The 20072-nt window shown below is 36.7% G+C and overlaps 1 protein-coding gene across 1 annotated transcript in view; it reads left to right on the top strand.

Moving 5' to 3' along the window:
- The window catches only part of LOC136032075 (serine/threonine-protein phosphatase 2B catalytic subunit 2-like), a 96069-nt gene that overhangs the window by 33037 nt on the left and 42960 nt on the right, over positions 1-20072 (top strand). Inside the window, exons 5-6 of the mRNA XM_065712198.1 lie at positions 8732-8877; positions 16441-16580. Coding sequence (XP_065568270.1) covers positions 8732-8877; positions 16441-16580 — 286 coding nt within the window. The remainder of the gene's footprint in view (positions 1-8731; positions 8878-16440; positions 16581-20072) is intronic.

Here is a 20072-nt window from a genome sequence, read left to right as displayed (position 1 = left end):
TGGCCTGTTTCTGGGCTCCTTACCCCCCCCTGCCCCTCCACTAAAATGTGCGACCTCATTGACCCAGAATACGATTCATTGAAGTTTCAATCCAATCGTACATGCAATGTATGGCAGGACGGCAAAAATAGGTAATAGAACTCCCAGTTTTAGATCGAATTGTTTTTTCCCAAGCTCCCACGACTATCCCTGCCATGAGAAGTGGCTAGGAAGAAAAAGAAAGGATAAAATAAATAGTGTAGCACATTGAAGGTACGATAATATTCACCAAGGTATTGCTAAAGTGTTGCCATTGATTGTAAAATCTGTCATTGTGTGTTTTCTCTTTTTGTTGTTGTTGGAGTAACTGACTGTTTTGTTGGTCATTGTATGAGGCCCACGAGGGATATCTATAAAGTTAATTATTATGATGTAACTTAAGTTGAACACGATCTAGCTAACTCATAGCTCACTTAGTTATGTTTTAATTTTTTGGTGGTAACTCCACTATCCTGATAATCGGTGGTATCAAAGCTCAAACTGACAAAATAGTTATCTCGTCAGTGCGAGGTTTGAACGCAGTGATTGTAGAATTAAACTCGTTTTGCAAGAAAGGTGGTAAGGGTGAATGTAGTAATTACAGAGACATAATAGTATATGACTTTTTTCACAATTAAATAAAAAAAACGATGTTTTTTTTTAACTGAAAGTAAGGAGCGACATTAAAACTAGAACGAACAGAAATTACTTCGTATATGAAAGGGGCTGCTCCCTCCTCAACGCCCTGCTCTTTACGCTAAAGTTTTACTCTTTTCCTCCAATCTACTTTTTAAAATAGTAAAAAAAAACCTTAGCGTAAAGAGTGGGGCGTTGATGAGGAAGTAGCCCCTTTCATATACGAAGTAATTTCTGTTCGTTTTAAGTTTTAATGTCCCTCCTTACTTTCAGTTAAAAAAACTTTTTTTTTTATTTAATTTCCGAACGTCTTTGAGTCAATGCATATTTTGATTTTGGCTCTCCGAAGATGAATAATTAAAACAAAATTTGCATTTTTTTTTTTTTTTTTTTTTTTTTTTTTTTTTTGCTAAATGGCTTTCTCATAGTTTTGACCGAATGATTGTGAGAAAAAAAGGAGCGGGGGAGGAGGCCTAGTCGCCCTCCATTTTTTTGGTTGCTTAAAAAGGCAACTAGAACTTTTAATTTTTTACGAACGTATTTATTAGTAAAAGATATACGTAACTTAAAAATTAGCTTACGTTTCGAACTTCTGTATTCTCATGTTTTTACTACGTGTATAAGGGGGTTCAACCCCTCGTCAGTACCTCGCTCTTTACACTAAAGCTTAAATTTTGTCCCAATTCCTTAAGAATGACCCCTGAATCACAAAAACCGTAGAATAAATAGTTGAAATTACTAAAAATACTTTAGCCTAAAGACCGAGGTATTAGGAGTAGGTCAGCCCCTCATATGCGTAATAATTTCTGTTCGTTCTAAGTTTTAATGCTGCTCCTTGCTTTCAGTTGAAAACTTTTTCATATTTATTTTTTCATTCTTTTTTTTAATAATGCTAGAAAATCTTACGCTCCCTTCATGGAAATTTTCTTCCCTTATAACAAATTCTTCCATGGAAAGTTCCCCCAACATATCCCCCTCTTCTCAATCCCTCCTGCCAACCAAAAAATTCCCCTGAAAACATCTGTACACTTCCCAATAACCATTACTACATGTAAGCACTGGTGAAAGTTTGTAACTTGTACCCCCTCCCACGGGGACTGTGGGGGAGTAACTCGTCCCCAAATATATAGTTACAATGTTTTTCGACTACGCTGAATAAAATTGCTATCTCAGAATTTGGATTCGGTGACTTGGGGAAAATAGTTAGTGTGGGAGGGGGCCTAGGTGCCCTCTAATTTTTTGGTCACTTAAAAGTGGCAATAGAACTTTTCATTTCCGTCAGAATCAGCCCTCGTGCAACATTCTAGGACCACTGGGTCGATACGATCACCCCTGGGGGAAAAAACAAAAAAAAGAAACAAACAAATAAACACGCATCCGTGATCTGCCCTCTGGCAAAATCCTCTATCCTCTTAACGTTTTCTCAGATGCTCATATCAATATCCCCAGCCTTGGTAGCAGCAGTATTAGTTGTAGTTTTTGTTGTAATAACATTCAAACATTGCCTTTTTGGTCAATTGATCAACTCTCTTATCATATCCTGAAAGTTCTAAATTAATATGCTCAGTCATTCCCGAGTTACTAACGCAACTACTAACAACTCACCGCAGCACCAAGCCACCTGAGGCCAACACAGCAACGCACGCTCCTCCTCCATCCCAATCTATTTAAAGTCTCCCTCTTTCCACTCTCCAAGGAAGGTACTATTTCCTTTAAATCTTTCTTTATAAAATCCTCTGACCCCAAACGTGGACGAGTGGCCTGCTGTCCGTTTAGCTCTATATGGTTGGCCGAAAAGGAAAATCTTCGGCAATCTGTTATCCTTCATCCACATATCCAACCCTTGAACCTGGGCTCTGGGGGGTTGTGTTAACCTTGGAGACATTGTTATATTTTGTCTTTGGACTATTTTGAACATAATGACTGTTATACTTTCGATTAGATGCATTTGGGTAAAAGAGTGTCGGGAGGGGGTAGTTGCCCTCCTATCACTTTTGACTCTTAACAGAGAACCAGTATTTCCACCTTCCAGTCAAAATGAGCCTCCTCAAAAGTTTACACGACCACCCCTTCCATAAAAAAATTATATGCCCCTGGAGCACAACATACAGCCCTTTTCCCCAGGCAATGGGAGGGGGGTGTCAACCCCAAGGGCCTTTTTATATGATCTTTATACTATTTTGAACAAAACGGCTATCTCTAAATTCCCACCTAATTCATTTGGGGAAAAGAGGACGCGGTGGGGCGGGGGAGGGGGTAGTTACCCTCCGGTCACTTTTGACTCTTAAAGAGGACACTAGAACTTCTTATTTTCAATTGAATGAGCCGCCTTTGAGCTTTATACGGTCACTCATTCTATAAAAATGTTATGTGTTTATAATGGGCAACTAATATAACTTATAGCCCTTGCCAAGAAGGCTCGGAGGGGGGTTGTCATTCCCAAAGACATAATTACGGGACCTTTTGACTATGCTGAACAAAATGACTATCTCGAAATTTTATTGGATGTGCTTGGGGAGATGATGGTCATTGGAGGGGGCCTGGTTGTCCTCCAATCACTTTTTGACTCTTAAAAAGGGCACTATAACTTTTAATTTCCAATCGAATCGCCTTTCGAAATTCCTATGATAACTTCTATACGAATTTCGTTAGACCTCCCTCCCCCCCAAAAAAAAACACATTTGGCCCACATCGCTCTTTCCTTTGGCACTGATATTGCGCTGCCTGTGAAAATGCCTCTTAGTGTTTACAGAAATGAAAAAGGAACTAACACTTTAATCAAAACTTTAAAAAAGATTAATTTATTAATATTTGATTATTTGTGGCACAACCTGTATAAGCAAGACAAAAATAACATCTATGACACCATTCACTATTATTGTTTTTTTGTTTTTTTTTTTTTTTTTTTTTTTTTTTTTTTTTATTGCCTCTATAGTTTTAAACGATGAATATTTACAAAACGAGAGAAAGAAAAAAGTCAAACGGACGGAGCTATCCAATTTCCGATTTAGAAAACCTTTTTCATCCACGAAACAGTTCTCTTTGTGTTTCCATTTCACTTGGGAATTCTGCTCAACTGTTATTGATTTATCCACTATGTTAAATAAAAGGGAAAGTACACGTTTACAAAAAAGAAAAGGAACACGTGTTGAATTGCCTTAATCCGTAAGAGAGAATACCCAAGAAAAATTTAAAATTATAGATGCAACTTGAGAAATTGGGTGTCTTACCATTTCTACATGCATAGGTCGCATATAATTAGAATAAGTCAAACGACTCACTACTACACCGACTTTAATGAGACCATAACGACTGCGCAAGCTCCTTGTTCACCACAATCAATTTTAAATCTTCAATTTTTACCCCTGCAAAAAGACTTGATATTTGGGTTGCTCCCAGATAGATGGCCAAAAAGCAAAATCTTTGGCAATCTTATCGTCCTTAATCCGTAAAACGTAGCGTATTCTCACATTTTTTTTTTTCATTATAGCCCTAGAAAAATGGGATCGAGCGGTACAGCATGATTCAAATAAGGTTAGTCAAACGAGAGCCTAAAGTTATCTTTAGACAGTTCCTCTAGAAAAATTTGGACGTGTCTTCTTCAGCCTTTCAAAGCATCCACGTCCCAGAGCCATACTGAACCACTAACATTACTGTAGCTACCAGTATTCTAATTCTAGTATTAATCTTTACAAATAATTAAACAGAAAACAAACAAGTTGTTTTCAATTCGAACTACGGAGCAGCATTAAAACTTCAAACGAACAAAAATTATTCTGCATATGCAGGGAGATCCCCCTTCCTCAACCCTCACTCTTTATGCTGTAGTCTTAAAGTTCTTTATAATTCTTCTCACTCAAAGTCAACGATCCTTGTGTGTGAGTAGCCTTTCTTGAAGACTCAAACAGTTCGTGGTAACGAACTGTGATATGTTCATATGCTTGACGTATGTGAGAGTAAAACATTTATTTTACTCTATTTATATTTAATAGACGTGACAGTAGAACCTGATATTCGGTTTCCATAAATTAAAAATTAGCCATCCATTACAAAAGCTAAACTATTTGTTAGAAAAAGGAAAAATTTAACCGATTGAAATTTAATGCATTACATGTTACGATATTCTCAGATTTCTTGGTAACTGTAAAGAAAAGTATTTGTTTATAAATTTTTAGGCAAACTCTATCTACGTCTGACTACAGTAGTAAGATTTCTTCTACACTAGTAAATTTAACAGTCTGAAAAAAGAGCCATTAAAGTCAAAACTTAGAATCATCTATAATTTGAAGTTAAATAAACAAAAAAAAAATATTAAGAAGATTTAGGGCTCGGAATCATACTGAAGCTAGGGCATGCATTCTAAGGCCAAAACAATAACTGACTTGATTCTCGTCCAAACCCGTATGTTAGCAACCTCGGTTCAAAAACAATATTTGCAGGATTCACAAGAAAACGAGCAGTCTAAGCTGGTTTATTTATGTTTTGTTCTTATTGCAAAGTGCATAAAAAAAGGCTGTAAATTTGATCATATTTTTCTGCCTAACATCTGTTTTAACCTGAATGAACTTAGCATTAGGAAGCTGAGGAATTTAAATCATAGAACATAAAAATTCATACAGACGCAGAAGTGAGTTTTTTTTTTTTTTTTAGCCATAACTTGACAAGGACATAACCGCCTACGGAAGTGTCCGTGAGTATCCAGGCTCTTCCAAATTTGTAGCACTTACAAAAGTTTTTAAGCGATTATTGCGTCATTCCTGGCATCTAGTCATGACTCATCATTTCTGGCATCACTCTGACTGATTGATCTTGGAAGCTGGTGGCTGATGACCCAGAACCAGGGGTAGCATCATGAGTTTCGTAGATTAGGAATGTCATTGGTGGTCCAAACTTGAGAGTTTCGTTTTGTTCTTAATCTCTTACAGCTCCGTTAATGATACGTGCTTGGTCATGAACAGGCTTATTGCGACCCGGTGAAAAGACATCCTTGGTCTAAGATTTAAATTCAGCCATTTATCGAACTGGAAATTGAGGCCCTTCTTTAAAGGGCAAAGAAAGCAGCATTTGAGGTTCGAACTTGGGAGACCAATTTGGAGAAAATGTCATATTCATAGTAATAAATACGTCTCGGGTGACTGGGGAAAAGGGTGAGCTTGTCTACCAATTGCATTAGTGACGCACATCAGTGTCGTATTTTCTCGAGGCTTAGCAGAGACGGTTTGTTTGACCTGTTTCACTTTTGTCAGCACAACAACACCAGTTGTCTCAGAGCACCGTAAGAACGCCAGGCTCATCAACATTCCAAATGCATACCGTCGTGAAGTGGCGTCTGTAGTACACACCCAGTAGACGAAAAAAAATAAACGCACTTTTGTTGAAGCCATTCCCCCTCTCTTGGCTTGTAGCCTTGGGTGCACGAAGCGAGATTGATGTGCCTTTTTATACACGTAGTGACTCAGTCTTCTGAAGCCCTCTCTGCTTTTTTCAAGGTTGTGTTGTTTCAATTTCATTTGCAGCAGTATTCTAAAAAGCTTACTGTTGGCATCATTTAAAGTAGGACCGTTTTTCAACCTCGAACGAGATAGTTGCATTATTATTATTATTTAAGAATTAACGACGCTTCTTGACTACTAAGGTCCCTGCTTCGGCCCTGCAGTGCATTCCTGCAGCGTGATTCGATCTCTGGGTCCCGTATTACCAAGCTAAGGTCAAATCCACTGCGCCACCACAGGACCACAAGATAGTTGCATGTTCTTGATTCGTGTTCGTTTTAAAATTTCTGCCAATTGTGCGCAAACTGCTTCTCAAGTTTTATTTTACTTCCGTATCAATAATCTGCTTCTGATTGGTCTTTGCTGTTGTTTGCACTATGCTTTGGCAGATTATTTTACTGTCGTATTAAAAATCTACTTCTGGTTTGTCTTTGCTGTTGTTTGCACCATGTTTTGCTTTTTCCAGATTATTTCTGTAAGGTTGAAAAACTGTCCGGGTCGACACTGCCTGTTGGATCCGAACAAATCAGCCATCTGGATTTAGAACATGATTGATAGTATAGATGGTGTCACCATGCTCCTACATTAGGCTAGCAGCTTTATACAAAAAGTTCAAAGTTCCCGGAACAAAATTTACCTAACCAAAACAGTTTTTTTCCAATCTAACTTTTGAGAATATCAGTTGAAATTTGATTCAAATTGAAATTGCGCTATTGAAACAAAGAGGTCAGGTGACACTCTTTAAACGGAGTTTGTTCAGAAGCATCCGTTTTTTTTTTATACAATTCATGCCTGATCTCAGGAGCAGAATATTGGGAATGTCCTTTTGACCTACATCTGGCTCGAACCTAACCTCCGCTATAATTTATCTCTTAAGAAACAACTAAAACTGTATGGATTATGTAAAATGAAAACTGCATTTTAAAACCTTAAGGCTATTAATTCACCTCACCAGGGGTATAAAGGGGATACAACTTTAGACGCTTTATTTACCTTTGTCTGTTTAGAGGATCAAATCTTCAGAAAATCAAGTAACCATTTGCAAAGTTTGAGGTTTTATTGAGCATGGGCATCTGGTCTGTAATTGAGGCTGAAGTTTTGTTGTATGATTTCCTCCTTTCAGTATAGTACCAAAAATAATAAAAATAGATAATGGTCCCCTTTTGCTCTAACAGAATTTGGATCAGATGCATACTAAAAAGAAGCACAACTATGAGCCTAGCTCTTACTTCCCTCCAAGTTTGGCTGGGATCCGCTGTTTCTCCTGGTAGTCTCAATTATGACAAGAATTTAGAAACATTCCTCGCTTCTCTTCCAGCAGAGAGGTAAATAAATCCCTGATTCAGAAAAAGCATAACTAAGAGCATGTTAAGCATGTTAATTTTTCCAAAGTTTGGTTGGATCCAATCAATCAGTCAATCAATCAATTAGTCAAGCAATAAATTCGGCCCAATTTTTGGAACCAATTTATCTTACCCATGTAATAAATATTCTGCAACCAGAATCTACGATCTCCATTTGGCAACCCGCCCTGGAAGATATAGTGTTGGCCAGAATAAAAAAGCCTTCCCTATGAAGTTCGAATCTTGTAGGAGTTCCCTAAGAGGTGCGGCGTGGGCAATTAGTCTTCTCTTATTTTTCGCTAAACTAGTATTTAGGGACTGCCCCCCTTATACATATTGGTTGTATTGCGCTAACACACGATAAAGCGCCCTTTCCTTACCTACTGGAGAACCTTCAATTGTTCTAGAATCTCCAGAGGCAGAATTACAACACTAGCTTTTACTCACTCCCGAGTTCGGGTGGGATCTTTTTTATCGTTTGGATCCACCTACATGTATAATTCTCTCTTCAAATGTTAGGGTTTTACCCCCTTTTGGTGTCATGTTTTGAATGAAGTAAAGGGACACCTACTTTTGAAAGTTTTTCAAAAACTTTCAATTTTTGAAAGTTATCAACAACAAAGCTATAATTTTTAATTTTTGTAATCATATTCATTTCGGTTTAAAGGAAGAAACAAAATGGAGTTGACCTATTCAGTCCTCCATAATTGTTTTCTTATTTTATATTTTCTTTATTGTAGTTTTATTTTGTATTAACTATTGGCCTTTTAGGTTTTAGATAGATTTATCAATCCGTATATATTAAAAAAGATAATTAGTGTTTTCATGGAACCCTCAAAAGTTATGTTGCTTTCTGTTTGTAACTAGGTTTATGCTTCTTGTTACTCCACGTAACTGTGACTCAAACTTTATGGAAGTTTACGATTAAATCATGTTTTCGGTGGAATCGTGGACTCGGTAATTTTTGGAAGTTAATTTAGTAAATAGCCGTGGGTGACAATGAAAACAGCCCTGTCCTTTTTCCTTAATACTGTAATTTCTGGTCGTGTGAACCGGTTCTTTTTCTCTTTTCTTTCTCTGTGTGATGATGAAAATAAGTTGGAACGTGACAAAATATCTCATGTACCATTTTTACCTTGAGAGTGGTGTGTTTTATCGTCCAAGATTATGTGCATTCGATGTCATTGCTAATTGCTTGAACCTTTCTAACTGTTACATTTTCAATTGGTTTATTTGTTTCAGGCCGTATTAAATATTCAGAACGGGTTTACGATGCATGTATGGAAGCATTTGACTGCCTACCTTTAGCTGCCCTGATGAATCAACAGTTCCTCTGTGTTCATGGCGGACTTTCACCTGAAATTCACACACTCGAAGATATTAGAAAGGTTTGTACCTGAGTAAACATATTTTTTTTATGAGCACTGAGGACGACTTGGTGGAGGTCCCTGTCGAAATGTTTGCCTTTTTTTGTCTTCCTATTTTGCCACTGGCTGACAAAATCCTCGTTTTCTCACCTATTTTATTTTACTCTTAATTCATTATATCCTTTCCTTTTTTCGTTTCATACGTCTTGTACCTGAGTGTATTATCATCACCGTTACCATTTGAATCTAATCCTTTTTATCCGTCAGTTTATCACTCTACATATCCTTCATCATGCCCAAACCCTTCAAGTCTCAGTTTTGAGAACTGCCAATAGGGGAATTGAAAGCGTACTTCTTCTCGATATTGATTTGGTATTGTTCGAATTAAATCATAGGGTATAATGTGTTTGGCCTACATCCTTGGAAGAAGTATCTAAAAAACCGAAACAAAAGTAAAATTCTGCTAATGTCAGTAGCCCCGTGTCAAACCGGTAGACTAGCTACGTCTAGCATAAGGATATAAAACTAGCCAATTCAACGTTGAGTTTTGTTCAGCTTTCATTGTCTATATAGTTTGACATATCCCATCTAGTTAGGATATTTAGACGTTACCCTCAGATCCATAGATGAGAGATTTGTAGAACTTTTAGTAGTTTATTATTCCATGTAAAAAAAAAAGAAGTATTATCAAAGATGTTATATAAAAAAAAGTGAAAGGAAACTCACGAGGCCTGGAGAAGTTTAAAGCGTTCTTTCTAGCCAGAATCAATATAATTGATAATCAAAAGGTTCGTGGTAACGAACTGTAGTAAGGAGCGACCCGGCTCAATAGTAACTGAAACTCTAAAAAATGGAATTTTGATACCAATAGTTACATAAAAAAAATCGCATTTTAATACTGATTTTAAACCTATAACTTTCCTCCTCGACATCCCGCTCTTTGCGCTAAAGTTTTTTTTTCTGTTTTAAAAAGTAGAGTTAAAAGTAGAGTCAATCTTTAGCGTAAAGAGGGGGACGTTGAGGAGGAAAAGTCCCTTTTATATACGGAGTAATTTCTGTTCGTTTTAAGTTTTAATGTCGCTCCTTACTTTCATTTTAAAAAAAACTAGTTTTTTTTATTTAATAAAAAATAGGTTTTTAGCTGCCGATAAAAAAATAGAATAGTATTTTTCTGCTCCTTGTCCCTCCCCACTCCTCGTTGCTCTATAAGATGACAGCTATGATGGGTTTGAGTCTGGAAACTGAAAAGAATATGCATTGTTCTCATAAAGTCAAAAAGCATCCGAAGTTTCCTTTCTAGTAATCATCAACCAATAACAAGTTACGGCGGAGGGGTATGCACTTAGCTTGCAGCTGGATTTGTATACTCACAAAACCTAGACTGAGACTAAGCTTAGCACAAAACTGCGGATTTGGACTCGCTGAAAAGACCGAAAAACATTTTCACTGACTTGTAACAAAAATAGTTTTGCCAAACTTCTGGTCTTACAATTCTCCAACTTTGATTTGTGTTTACTAAAGCTTTTTTTTTTAAACCTTCAAAAACATTAAATTTTTTTGCGCCCTGCAAGGCGCAGGTTTTTTTTTATAGCTGATCAAAGTTTGGAAGACAATCTGCGAACCAAGATTAGAATGCTGGAAACCTCGGTAATGACAGTGGTCAAAAATGGCTTTGAAACGTTTGCTCTTCAAACGACTGAGGAAGATTTACTGAATTTTTTTTTTCATGGTAACTGTGTTAAGAATATATCAAACAATAAGTTGCTCTAAAAATATGGTTCGATTCAACAATCTATGGCTGTAAGGAAAGAAAGGTTAAGATGGATCGGCCAAGTTTTGCTAAAATGGACGGAAAAACTGCTTTTTGGCCATCCTTCTGGGGCTAAACGCGAAGCAGGTCTTCCTTGAATGAGGTGGAAAGAAATCATAAGGAAGGATTTCATGACAAATGTAGCTTCAAAGGAGGGGGGGCAAACATTGAAGCTTTGAATAGATTGAGGTGGAGGAAGACTGTTCGTAGCTGTGTTGCTCAGACAGCTCTGTACTGCAGTGATTTGTTCGCAGTAGTAGCAGTTCAAGCTCGAGAATGTCTAGTCTTTTCGAGAATCTACTTAACCTTGACAATCCTGGAAAATTATTCTTGAGGGTCTGCAAATCTTGAAAGGAAGTTCTTACCAGTTGTTCTTGTTCTTCTTTTTTCTTTTTCTGTTGCTTTTCTTCTTCTTTTTTCTTTCGGTATACTAGGAATTTTAATTAAAATTCACCATTCGGGTTACCTTTTGTATCGAATAATCGTTGGCTCGAAATGTGGATTTTGAAGTAAAACTCGAAAAAAAAGTAACTTTCTCGTATGCAAGCTAATTCTGTTAGTAGGGTAATTTTCAGCAAACTTTTCAATGCCCGTGGTCGAAAAGGAGAGTTATACACTTGCTGGTGGTTCAAAAAACCAACGTTCTGAGTCATCCCTTTTAAAGATCTTTTAATCCTTAAAATAACAACCTAGTCAAAAGTTTGGCTGTAAATTATTAAATAATTTGTTGTCGACGTGGATTTAGGAAATTACTTGGAGAAAACAACAGGAACGATCGATGTTTTTCCCGGAAACTGGAGATCCGAGGACATTTTTCTTTTGGCTTGGAACGATCTTTTCTTTAACTTGTCCTCATTCTATGATGTTCCAAAGAGAAAAATATAATCACTATTGCCAATCAAAGCGTACTTTGAAAACTTGTAGGAATCCTTAATGCGTCAATTGAACCGTTTAAAGAACAATATGATCAAGTCCATAAAACGAGTAGTAAAGACAATTCAAGAAGATATTTCTAATTTGATTTTAGAATTTGGAAAAATTAGAAAAAATGAGGTATTTTTTAACTTACGAAAGGGTGGTCGGATCTTAATGAAATTTGATATTTAGAAGGATATGGTGTCTCAAAACTTATTTTAAATCCCGACCGGATCCGGTGGCATTGGGGGGAGTTGGAGGGGGAAACGTAAAATCTTGGAAAACGCTTTGAGTGGAGGGATCGGGATGAAACTCGGTAGAAAAACTAAGCACAAATCCTAGATACATAATTGACATAACCGGAACGGATCCGCTGTCTTTGGGGGAGTTGGGGGGGGAGGGTTAATTCTGAAACGGTAGAAAAAACTAGGCATTTTTAACTTACGAAGGAGTGATCGGATCTTAATGAAATTTCATATATCGAAGGATCCCGTAACTCAGATCTTATTTTAAATCCCAAACGGATCCAGTGTCATTGGAAGGAGTTGGCGGGGGGGGACCGGAAATCTTGGAAAAGGCTTAGAGTGGAAAGATCAGGATGAAACTTGATAGGAAGAATAAGCACAAGTTCTAGATATGTAATTGACAAATTTGGAATGGATCCGCTCTCTTTGGGGAGTTGGGGGGGGGGGGGGGTAATTTGGAAAAATTAGAAAAAAATGAGGTAGTTTTAACTTACGAAGGAGTGATCGGATCTTAATGAAATTTCATATTTAGAAGGAACTCATGCCTCAGAGTTCTTATTTTAAATCTCGACCAGATCTGGTGACATTGGGGGGAGTTGGAAGGAGAAACAAGAAATCTCGGAAAACACTTTGAGCGGAGAGATCGGGATGAAACTTGGTGGGTTGAATAAGCAAATGTCGTAGATACGTGATAGACATAACCGGACCGGATTCGCTCTCTTTGAGAGAGTTAGGGGGGTCCAGTGCTTTGGCGAGTTTGGTGCTTTTGGATGTGCTAGGACGATGAAAGCTGGTAGGCTTGTCAGGGACCTGCGCGAATTGACTTGATAAAGTTGTTTTTCCCGATTTGACCATCTGGGGGGCTAAAAGGAGAGGAAAAATTAGAAAAAATGAGGTATTTTTAACTTACTAGTGGGTAATCGGAACTTAATGAATTTTGATATTTAGAAGGACCTTGTGTCTCAGAGCTCTTACTTTAAATCCCTACCGACATTAAATCTCTGATTTTCCTTTTAAATCAATCTATTGATTCTTAGAATTTTGCTAGAGCTTATGCCATATGAGCTCTCGGCTCTTCCGACCTCGTCACAATTGCCATATGAGCTCTTAGCTCTTGTTTTTTTTATTATTATAAATTGCTTGAAAGGATTGTATGAGTTTGCTTTGGAATTTGTATAGTTTAGTCCACTCGTTTAGGATTGTGAAAAAGACGAAATAATATAATTGTCTCAATTACGTTTTTGAAACTCACTTTGTGGAGCTAATCTAAAATGGCTATGTTGTTCTTCCTTTTAAATTATTCTAAATACGTCAAGAAATGCTTAAGCCTCCTTGACGGTATTCAATGGAACAGTTGCTAGAATCACACTTCCAGTGTGTTGTGTGAAACACACGCGCACACTGTTGTTTCACACTTCGCCAGCGTGAAGCACACTTAGCGAAAGTGACTGAAACGTTTATTTACTTAAAGCTTCTTGCCAAATTCAACCAGTTCATGATCATTTTCAGTATGGCTGCCAATATGAGATTGATCCATCTTTACCATCTGATTAATGAGTGATTAGACAGAAAGAGTATAGTTTGCTTATTTATAGTTGACTACCGCGAATCTCTCGGTCTGATCCGCTACTATACAGCAGTAAATAACATAAACATGATAGGTGCCAGAAAGTAAATTCTACTTTGGTCATAGACTCTCCGTGAAATTACTACCAGTGCATACTCTCTATTACCAGATTACGTCAATCCTGAATGAGCTTAGCTGCGACGTGGAACGCCACAAAGTACGATGCTGGCTGGTCTCTTGTTCATAGCACTAATTAACTGTGCTCTCCTAAAATTTGAAGAGGAACTCGAATGCATATATGACTACTCCCAACCTCCGAAATAAATCGCATATAAATTACAAGTACATCCCCGTTTTAGTTATGAAACCAGGCAACCCTTTCTTCAGCAATGTTGCAGCAGGGGTCTTTGACCTCTATCAAACCAAAGTGATAGAGGTTCAATCCGCTAAAGTGTGACCTCTTGTGACCTGAATTGCGGCACCCAACTGCCTCTGTTTCTGTAATCATTGGTGTCACTTTTAGTGATGACTGCTCGTTTAACGCACATGTTAACGGTCTGATAAAGAAGGGCAATTTGACAGTCCGCTCAATTTTTTGTTTGTGATATTCGGATTTCTCCTAATCTTAGTTGAAAACTGTTTACGTTAAGTATATATATGTCCCATTCTTGCATATCTGTGCGCTTTCTGGGGTTCACAGGTGCATAATACGACTGTCTGAAAGAAGATCTTGAGATGATTCAACAATGGGTGAATAAGATTATGCCGAGTCAGAAATATGCCATTTGCAAGAATTATCTTTCTACCCGAAAGTCTATTTAATTTGGCCTCTGCTGTGATTATGATTGTATTCCTTTTATTAACCAATAGCAAAACGATGTTGATTAAAAATCACAAGAATTGATATATAGAAAGAAAAGCTTTCCGATAAAAAAGTCTTTAAAAAAAAGCAAAAATCTAAATCAAACCAAGTGCGATCGGCAATAAAATCATCTGTTAATACAAACCTAAAACGAAGAGAAATCACTGTTAATGAGACAAAAAAAAAAACAGAAATCAATGTGAGTAAATCAAGCCAAACTTAAAGCGGAAAGGAATTACCACGTACAGAAGTAAGGATAATGCCTCCTAAGCCTTCGTAACGCCAAAGCATCGTTTGTACTTCACTGAAAACAATGGTTATATCAAGAATTGCATTATTATGTGTCATAGCATCAACAACCACGGAAATAAAAAATTATATTTAATGGCTAATCAAGGCTTACGAATGAGCGTGGTGCTAACTTTCCTCTTTCTTCCACATTAATACCTTTAAATCATTGATATGTATTTTGAATATTTCTGTTTTTATTCGTCAAAATATCAACAACAACACCAAACAAAACGAAAAAATATTACGACAATGACGAAAGCTACAGAAAAAAACAAGAGCCAAGAGCTCATACGGCACTTGTGATGACGTCGGAAGAGCCAAGAGCTCATGAGGCACTTGTGACGAGGTCGGAACCTAAAATTAGGCTCGGTCTAGAGTTATCGATTCTGCTGTTCTTTGTTTATTGGCAATTATTAGAAAGATAAACTTGCAAATACAGTGTTCCTGTTGTCTTTTCTTGTTCAGTATTGTAACGTTTGTTCCATCAGGTTTCGTCCTGATCTCTCCACTCTAAGCGTTTGCCAAGATTTCCGGTTTCCCCCTCCAACTCCCTCAATGTCATTGGATCCGTTCAGGATATAAATAAGAGCTCTGAGACACAAGGTCCTTCTAAATGTCAAATTTAATTAAGATCTGATAACCCGTTCGTAAGTTAAAAATACCTCGTTTTTTCTAATTTTTCCGAATTAACCGTCCTTTCTCTCTCCCCAAATGATCTTATCGAGGAAGCGACTATTTCTATTTTAATCTGATCCGGTCCCTGATACGCCTGCCAGCTTCCAGCGATCGCTATAGTGAAAAAAGAAATCACCAATGCAGCAGCACAAACAGAGAAATAAACGCACACCATAAAACCAAATATAAAAAATATAATCTATAAATAATAATAATAAATAATACAAAAATACAAAATTATAATAAATAATGAATAATAAATAATAAAAAATAAAAAACTTATCATATAAACCAAAAAGAAAGACAGAAGGAGAAAGGAAGACTGTTTTCCTGCTTAAACTATTAATATTGATCAGTACTTGAACGAGGCCTTAACCCTACTCATTCATCCAATTACATAGGTCAAACAGCACAGCCATACACAATCAACCGCACAGAATAATCCATGGACAGGCAGTCGTGTAGTAACTAAGTACAAGTCGTCATATACCGAATAGTAAAAACTATAAATAAGACAAATAATTCAAAGGCGACCACCCAACACAAGGGTTCATCAGGAGAATGCACACTTGCCTATAGGGTTTTGGTACTTTAAATTTCCTACCCAGGCAAGCCACTTTTAAGAAGAAAAATCGTTTGTTTCATGGGCAAATAAAATTCTTCTCAACTATCTCGTTTGCTCGCTCTCCCCTTCCCCTCAGATGGTCGGATCTGGGAATTGAACTTAATATGGTCTGATCCCTGATACGCCTGCCAACTTTCATCGTCCTAGCTTATCTGGAAGTGCCCGAACTAGCAAAACCGGGACCGACAGACAGACTGACGGACAGAAATTGCGATCGCTATTTGTCACTTGCTAAATACCAAGAGTCATAAAAACTAATCAAAAAAGACTGATTGTATAATGACATATATTCATGGAAGTCTCAGAAATTTTGGACTTACTAATGTTAATAAAATGGAAATGTTTTAAATATTATGTCTTCAGCAAAGTGCAAATTGGGCTCTGGCCTTTAGGAGGCTTAGTTTGCGTTATCCCTACTTCTGTTTGTGGTAATCTCTTTTTGTTTTAAGTTTGGCTTTATTATTCGCTTTAATTTCTGTTCGTTTTTGGTCTCATCTATCCATTGAAAGTCATGTTCCCGTTGGTAGCACCAACTTTTAAGAGATTTTATTTTGCTCGTCGCTTCTTACATAAGTACAAGTATTCATTTTTCAGCTTGATCGGTTTAAAGAGCCCCCTGCTTTTGGTCCAATGTGCGACCTGTTATGGTCTGATCCATTGGAAGATTTTGGTAATGAAAAGAATGCAGAACATTTCAGCCATAATAGTGTTAGAGGATGCTCCTATTTTTATTCGTAAGTAAAGGATTTTATTCGAATTCTCTGGCAGTATAAATTGAAAATCTAAATAAACGACTGACGGTATTTGGTCAATATGAACAGCAGCAGACTCAATAAATTACGTTGAGGAATAATGAGTGACAGATGATGGTCAGTGAAAAACAAAATTGAAGCTGTAAGTTCAGTAATTCGAAGTACTGAAATGTGACGGACAAGATGTTACCGTATACTGTGTAGAAAAGTGTCTACCATCCCCTTCCTTTTCTATTTTTGATAAAACAAAACTTTTGTAAGTTTACTATGTATGGAACGTAGTAATTAGCTTTCAAAATGTCATATCTTTAAGTTATTTAAATATGATTATATATGCAGTACAAAGATTTTTGCTCCTTCAAATTTACTCTAAGACCTTGTTTTAAAACTTTTGTCAAACTTAAATGTTGAGAAACAAGTTCATGGCGTTAAATGTCATATTCCCGTCAAAGCCTTTAAACTATATGATTGGTTCAGACAAAAATTGACACAATTTTCAAATCTTTTGAAAGTGTATTCCTTGAGCAAAGCTGCAGTCTCAATAGAAAGCTTTGGTCTTACGAATTTGGTATTTTTGGAATTCGGATAACCTACAGATTCAACCAGAACCGATTAATTTGATTTTTACGTTTCTTGCAAAGAACCCATTGGCCTTTGTTTGGTGAGTTATTTTGTTTGTTTGTTTTTTTGGTTGTTTTGTTTTTTAAGAACCGGACGAGCAAAAAAGAAAGATCTTTTCTTTTCATTTTCCTCTTTTTACTTCTTATAAGTGTATTTGCTCTATGAGTAGTAGCTGTTCGAAAAAAGTGATTTGTACCTCCGAACAAGTATTACGGTTGTTTGCTTCTGTGATGCGATTTCACCCATCGTCAATCGTCTTTTAACGATTTAATCTAAGTCATATATGATCCGGAGAAAGGCCTTTAAATGAACAGCTCTTGAAAAATATCACACTTTAAGCAACTGCTAATTAATTCAAGATCGGAGTAAATACACCATGAAAGCAGAAATAAAAGTAACAACTTTCTTAACTCACAGCAAAGAGAACTTTTGCCCTCACGCTTAACATTCTATACATAGAAAGCAGTGTATATATTTCGTCAAGTCCCGAAGGAAGTGCAGTAAATCTGGAAGGCAATTCGAAAGTCATGTTACCATGGCAACTTTCAGCCATTATATTGCCTCAGGAAATACAACAACTGGCTACGTATTAAATCTAGTTTTGAGATAAAAAGAGATAAGAGACAATCCTCTGTTAAAACATTCTCCGTGCGGACTTGAGAAGGGAGGCACTTTTGGACGGTGCATGTATAAGATCAATGAAAACAATGTCAATTTAGTCTCTTAGAAGACGTAAATAGAAAAGAAGTGTTTTTTCTTCCTTTTTTGGCTTTTCTAGTGAGAAATCCTTTTTCTGTCTCCCCCATAATGAATGACAGTTCTACTACCTTATGATGCGTTGCTTCCTTCTTTGGATCTCTTAAGAAAAGGCTACATGAAGACCTTTCTCATTTCAATCAAGCAGTTGTTCTCTGCTTTTGAAATTAGACAATTCCCGTCCTCGCGACAGGACTTAGGTATCATATAATTATACACTGTCAGCCTTGTATTTGAGAAAAAAAAATCTTTCCTGATAGGAAAATTTCCTGTTCGAATTACTTTATCAAAGTGTTGAACATACATATCTTTGGGGTGTACATAATAGACCTGTCCAGCCTGAACCTCGATTCAAATTTGTCTTTTCCTCATGTAATAACAATATATCCTTAGTTTAATATAGCAATGTAGGGGTTTTCATTGTGAGACATTTGCATGCATTTATTTATTTTGTTTGACACCGTTTCTACTGACCCCTTTGTCATGGCTCTTTTGATACTGCTTGCACTAACCTTTTTCTGGAAATTGATTTTGCTAGCAGAAGAGCAAAATAAAAGTCACGCGTTAGTTCTGCCTTTATTGCAGTCGAATATTGACACATTTTATCTGTAAAGGAATTAGAAGTACTATAAAATACAGAACTACATTGATAGGATTCCCAAACTGGGCGTCTTTCCATTTCCTTCCAATAGGCTTTAGCCTATTTAAATAACTTACTTATAGGTTATCTATGACGAATGGGATTTCAGGGTGTTTATTTATGTTGGGTTTTGATGAGAAAAGATGCTAAAATAGTAATTAGGGCATTACATAATTAATGACGAAATGAGACCAGAATGTATCCCGATTTTCTTTCTACATCACAATCCCGACCCCAATTTGACTTCTTATTTATTTTCTTAGCCGAATTGATCTTAAACATGCTTAAATATGAACAATATTTTTTCCACACTTAGTGAAGGCCTGTGGGGTCCAACAGCTGCTTTTTAGTAAACTTTAATCTCTAGTATCCCTGTATCCGCGATGTAGAATCAATTGTTTTATTGTTTTGTGTCTACTTTATTTCTTTGTACTGAAAATAAGCTAAATTAATCAAGCACAGAACTTGACAACCTATGCCGAACAATGTTGAGCCAAGAGATTGGACCTGGATTCTTGTATCAATAAATTCTCTGCCCTGAAATATACTATTTGCATAGTTTCACAGTTATGTTTAAAATTAGAGGCTATCTTTGAAACATGTATACTGCAAACTCTGATTTGTTTCAAAGCGCTCAAATTGCAATTTCAGCCTCACACTTGTAATTACTGACTTCAAACAGCCTTAAGAACCGACTTTCTAAGCTACGTTTGTTGATACAACCATGATGGTTGCAGCATTTACTTGATGATTGCGATAGTAGTTACAATTTAGTAAACAGCAAACCACGACCCATAGTATCCGAAACTTCAAAACTCTGGATTTTTAAGTACCTGTTTAGTGATAAATATTTCAGATATTATACTGTTCTGAAAATATTGGTTTTTCTTCTGACTCAATCGAACATTATTTTTGTATATACGAAAGGAAATTCTAGAGGTTTTTAAAAATGAGCCTGAAATCCCTCTAAAATGACATACAATTAAAATAAGAAGTTCAGCATTGAAATCGTCGTGGGCGGAAACTGTAATTGGAAGTTTACACCCCACCTTGAGCAACAAGGAAAATCTCATTTTTACATTGCGTGAGTAGTATCATGACAGCATTAAATCAGTGGTCTTAGACTATCAAGAGGTTTTATTTGAACGGAAACGTTAATTTCAATTTCCAGTTTATGTAACGGAATAATTTTTGGCTTGAAAATTCAAGTTTGACCCAAATAAACCCAAAATCTCAGAGAGCACAAATTTTGGGTTGGTCAATCGCTTTGCAATCGTTTCAAACCCTTGGCTCGAAGTTTGCAGTTCCTCGTCTGAAAAACCGAAGAAAATCTTATTTTAGCATGGATATGGGGACTTTTTTGTCCCCTGACTCTCCCACTTCGCATTCCTTTCTATCTATAACAACTAGAATCAGTGTAACAAAATTGAAAGTTAAGGGGGTAAGAATAATTTCAA

The sequence above is a fragment of the Artemia franciscana genome, chromosome 10 (assembly GCF_032884065.1).
Source record: "Artemia franciscana chromosome 10, ASM3288406v1, whole genome shotgun sequence".
In the NCBI taxonomy this organism is placed as follows: domain Eukaryota; kingdom Metazoa; phylum Arthropoda; class Branchiopoda; order Anostraca; family Artemiidae; genus Artemia; species Artemia franciscana.
Note: the sequence above shows the minus strand (reverse complement) of the source record. Positions and strands in the feature narration are given on the sequence as shown.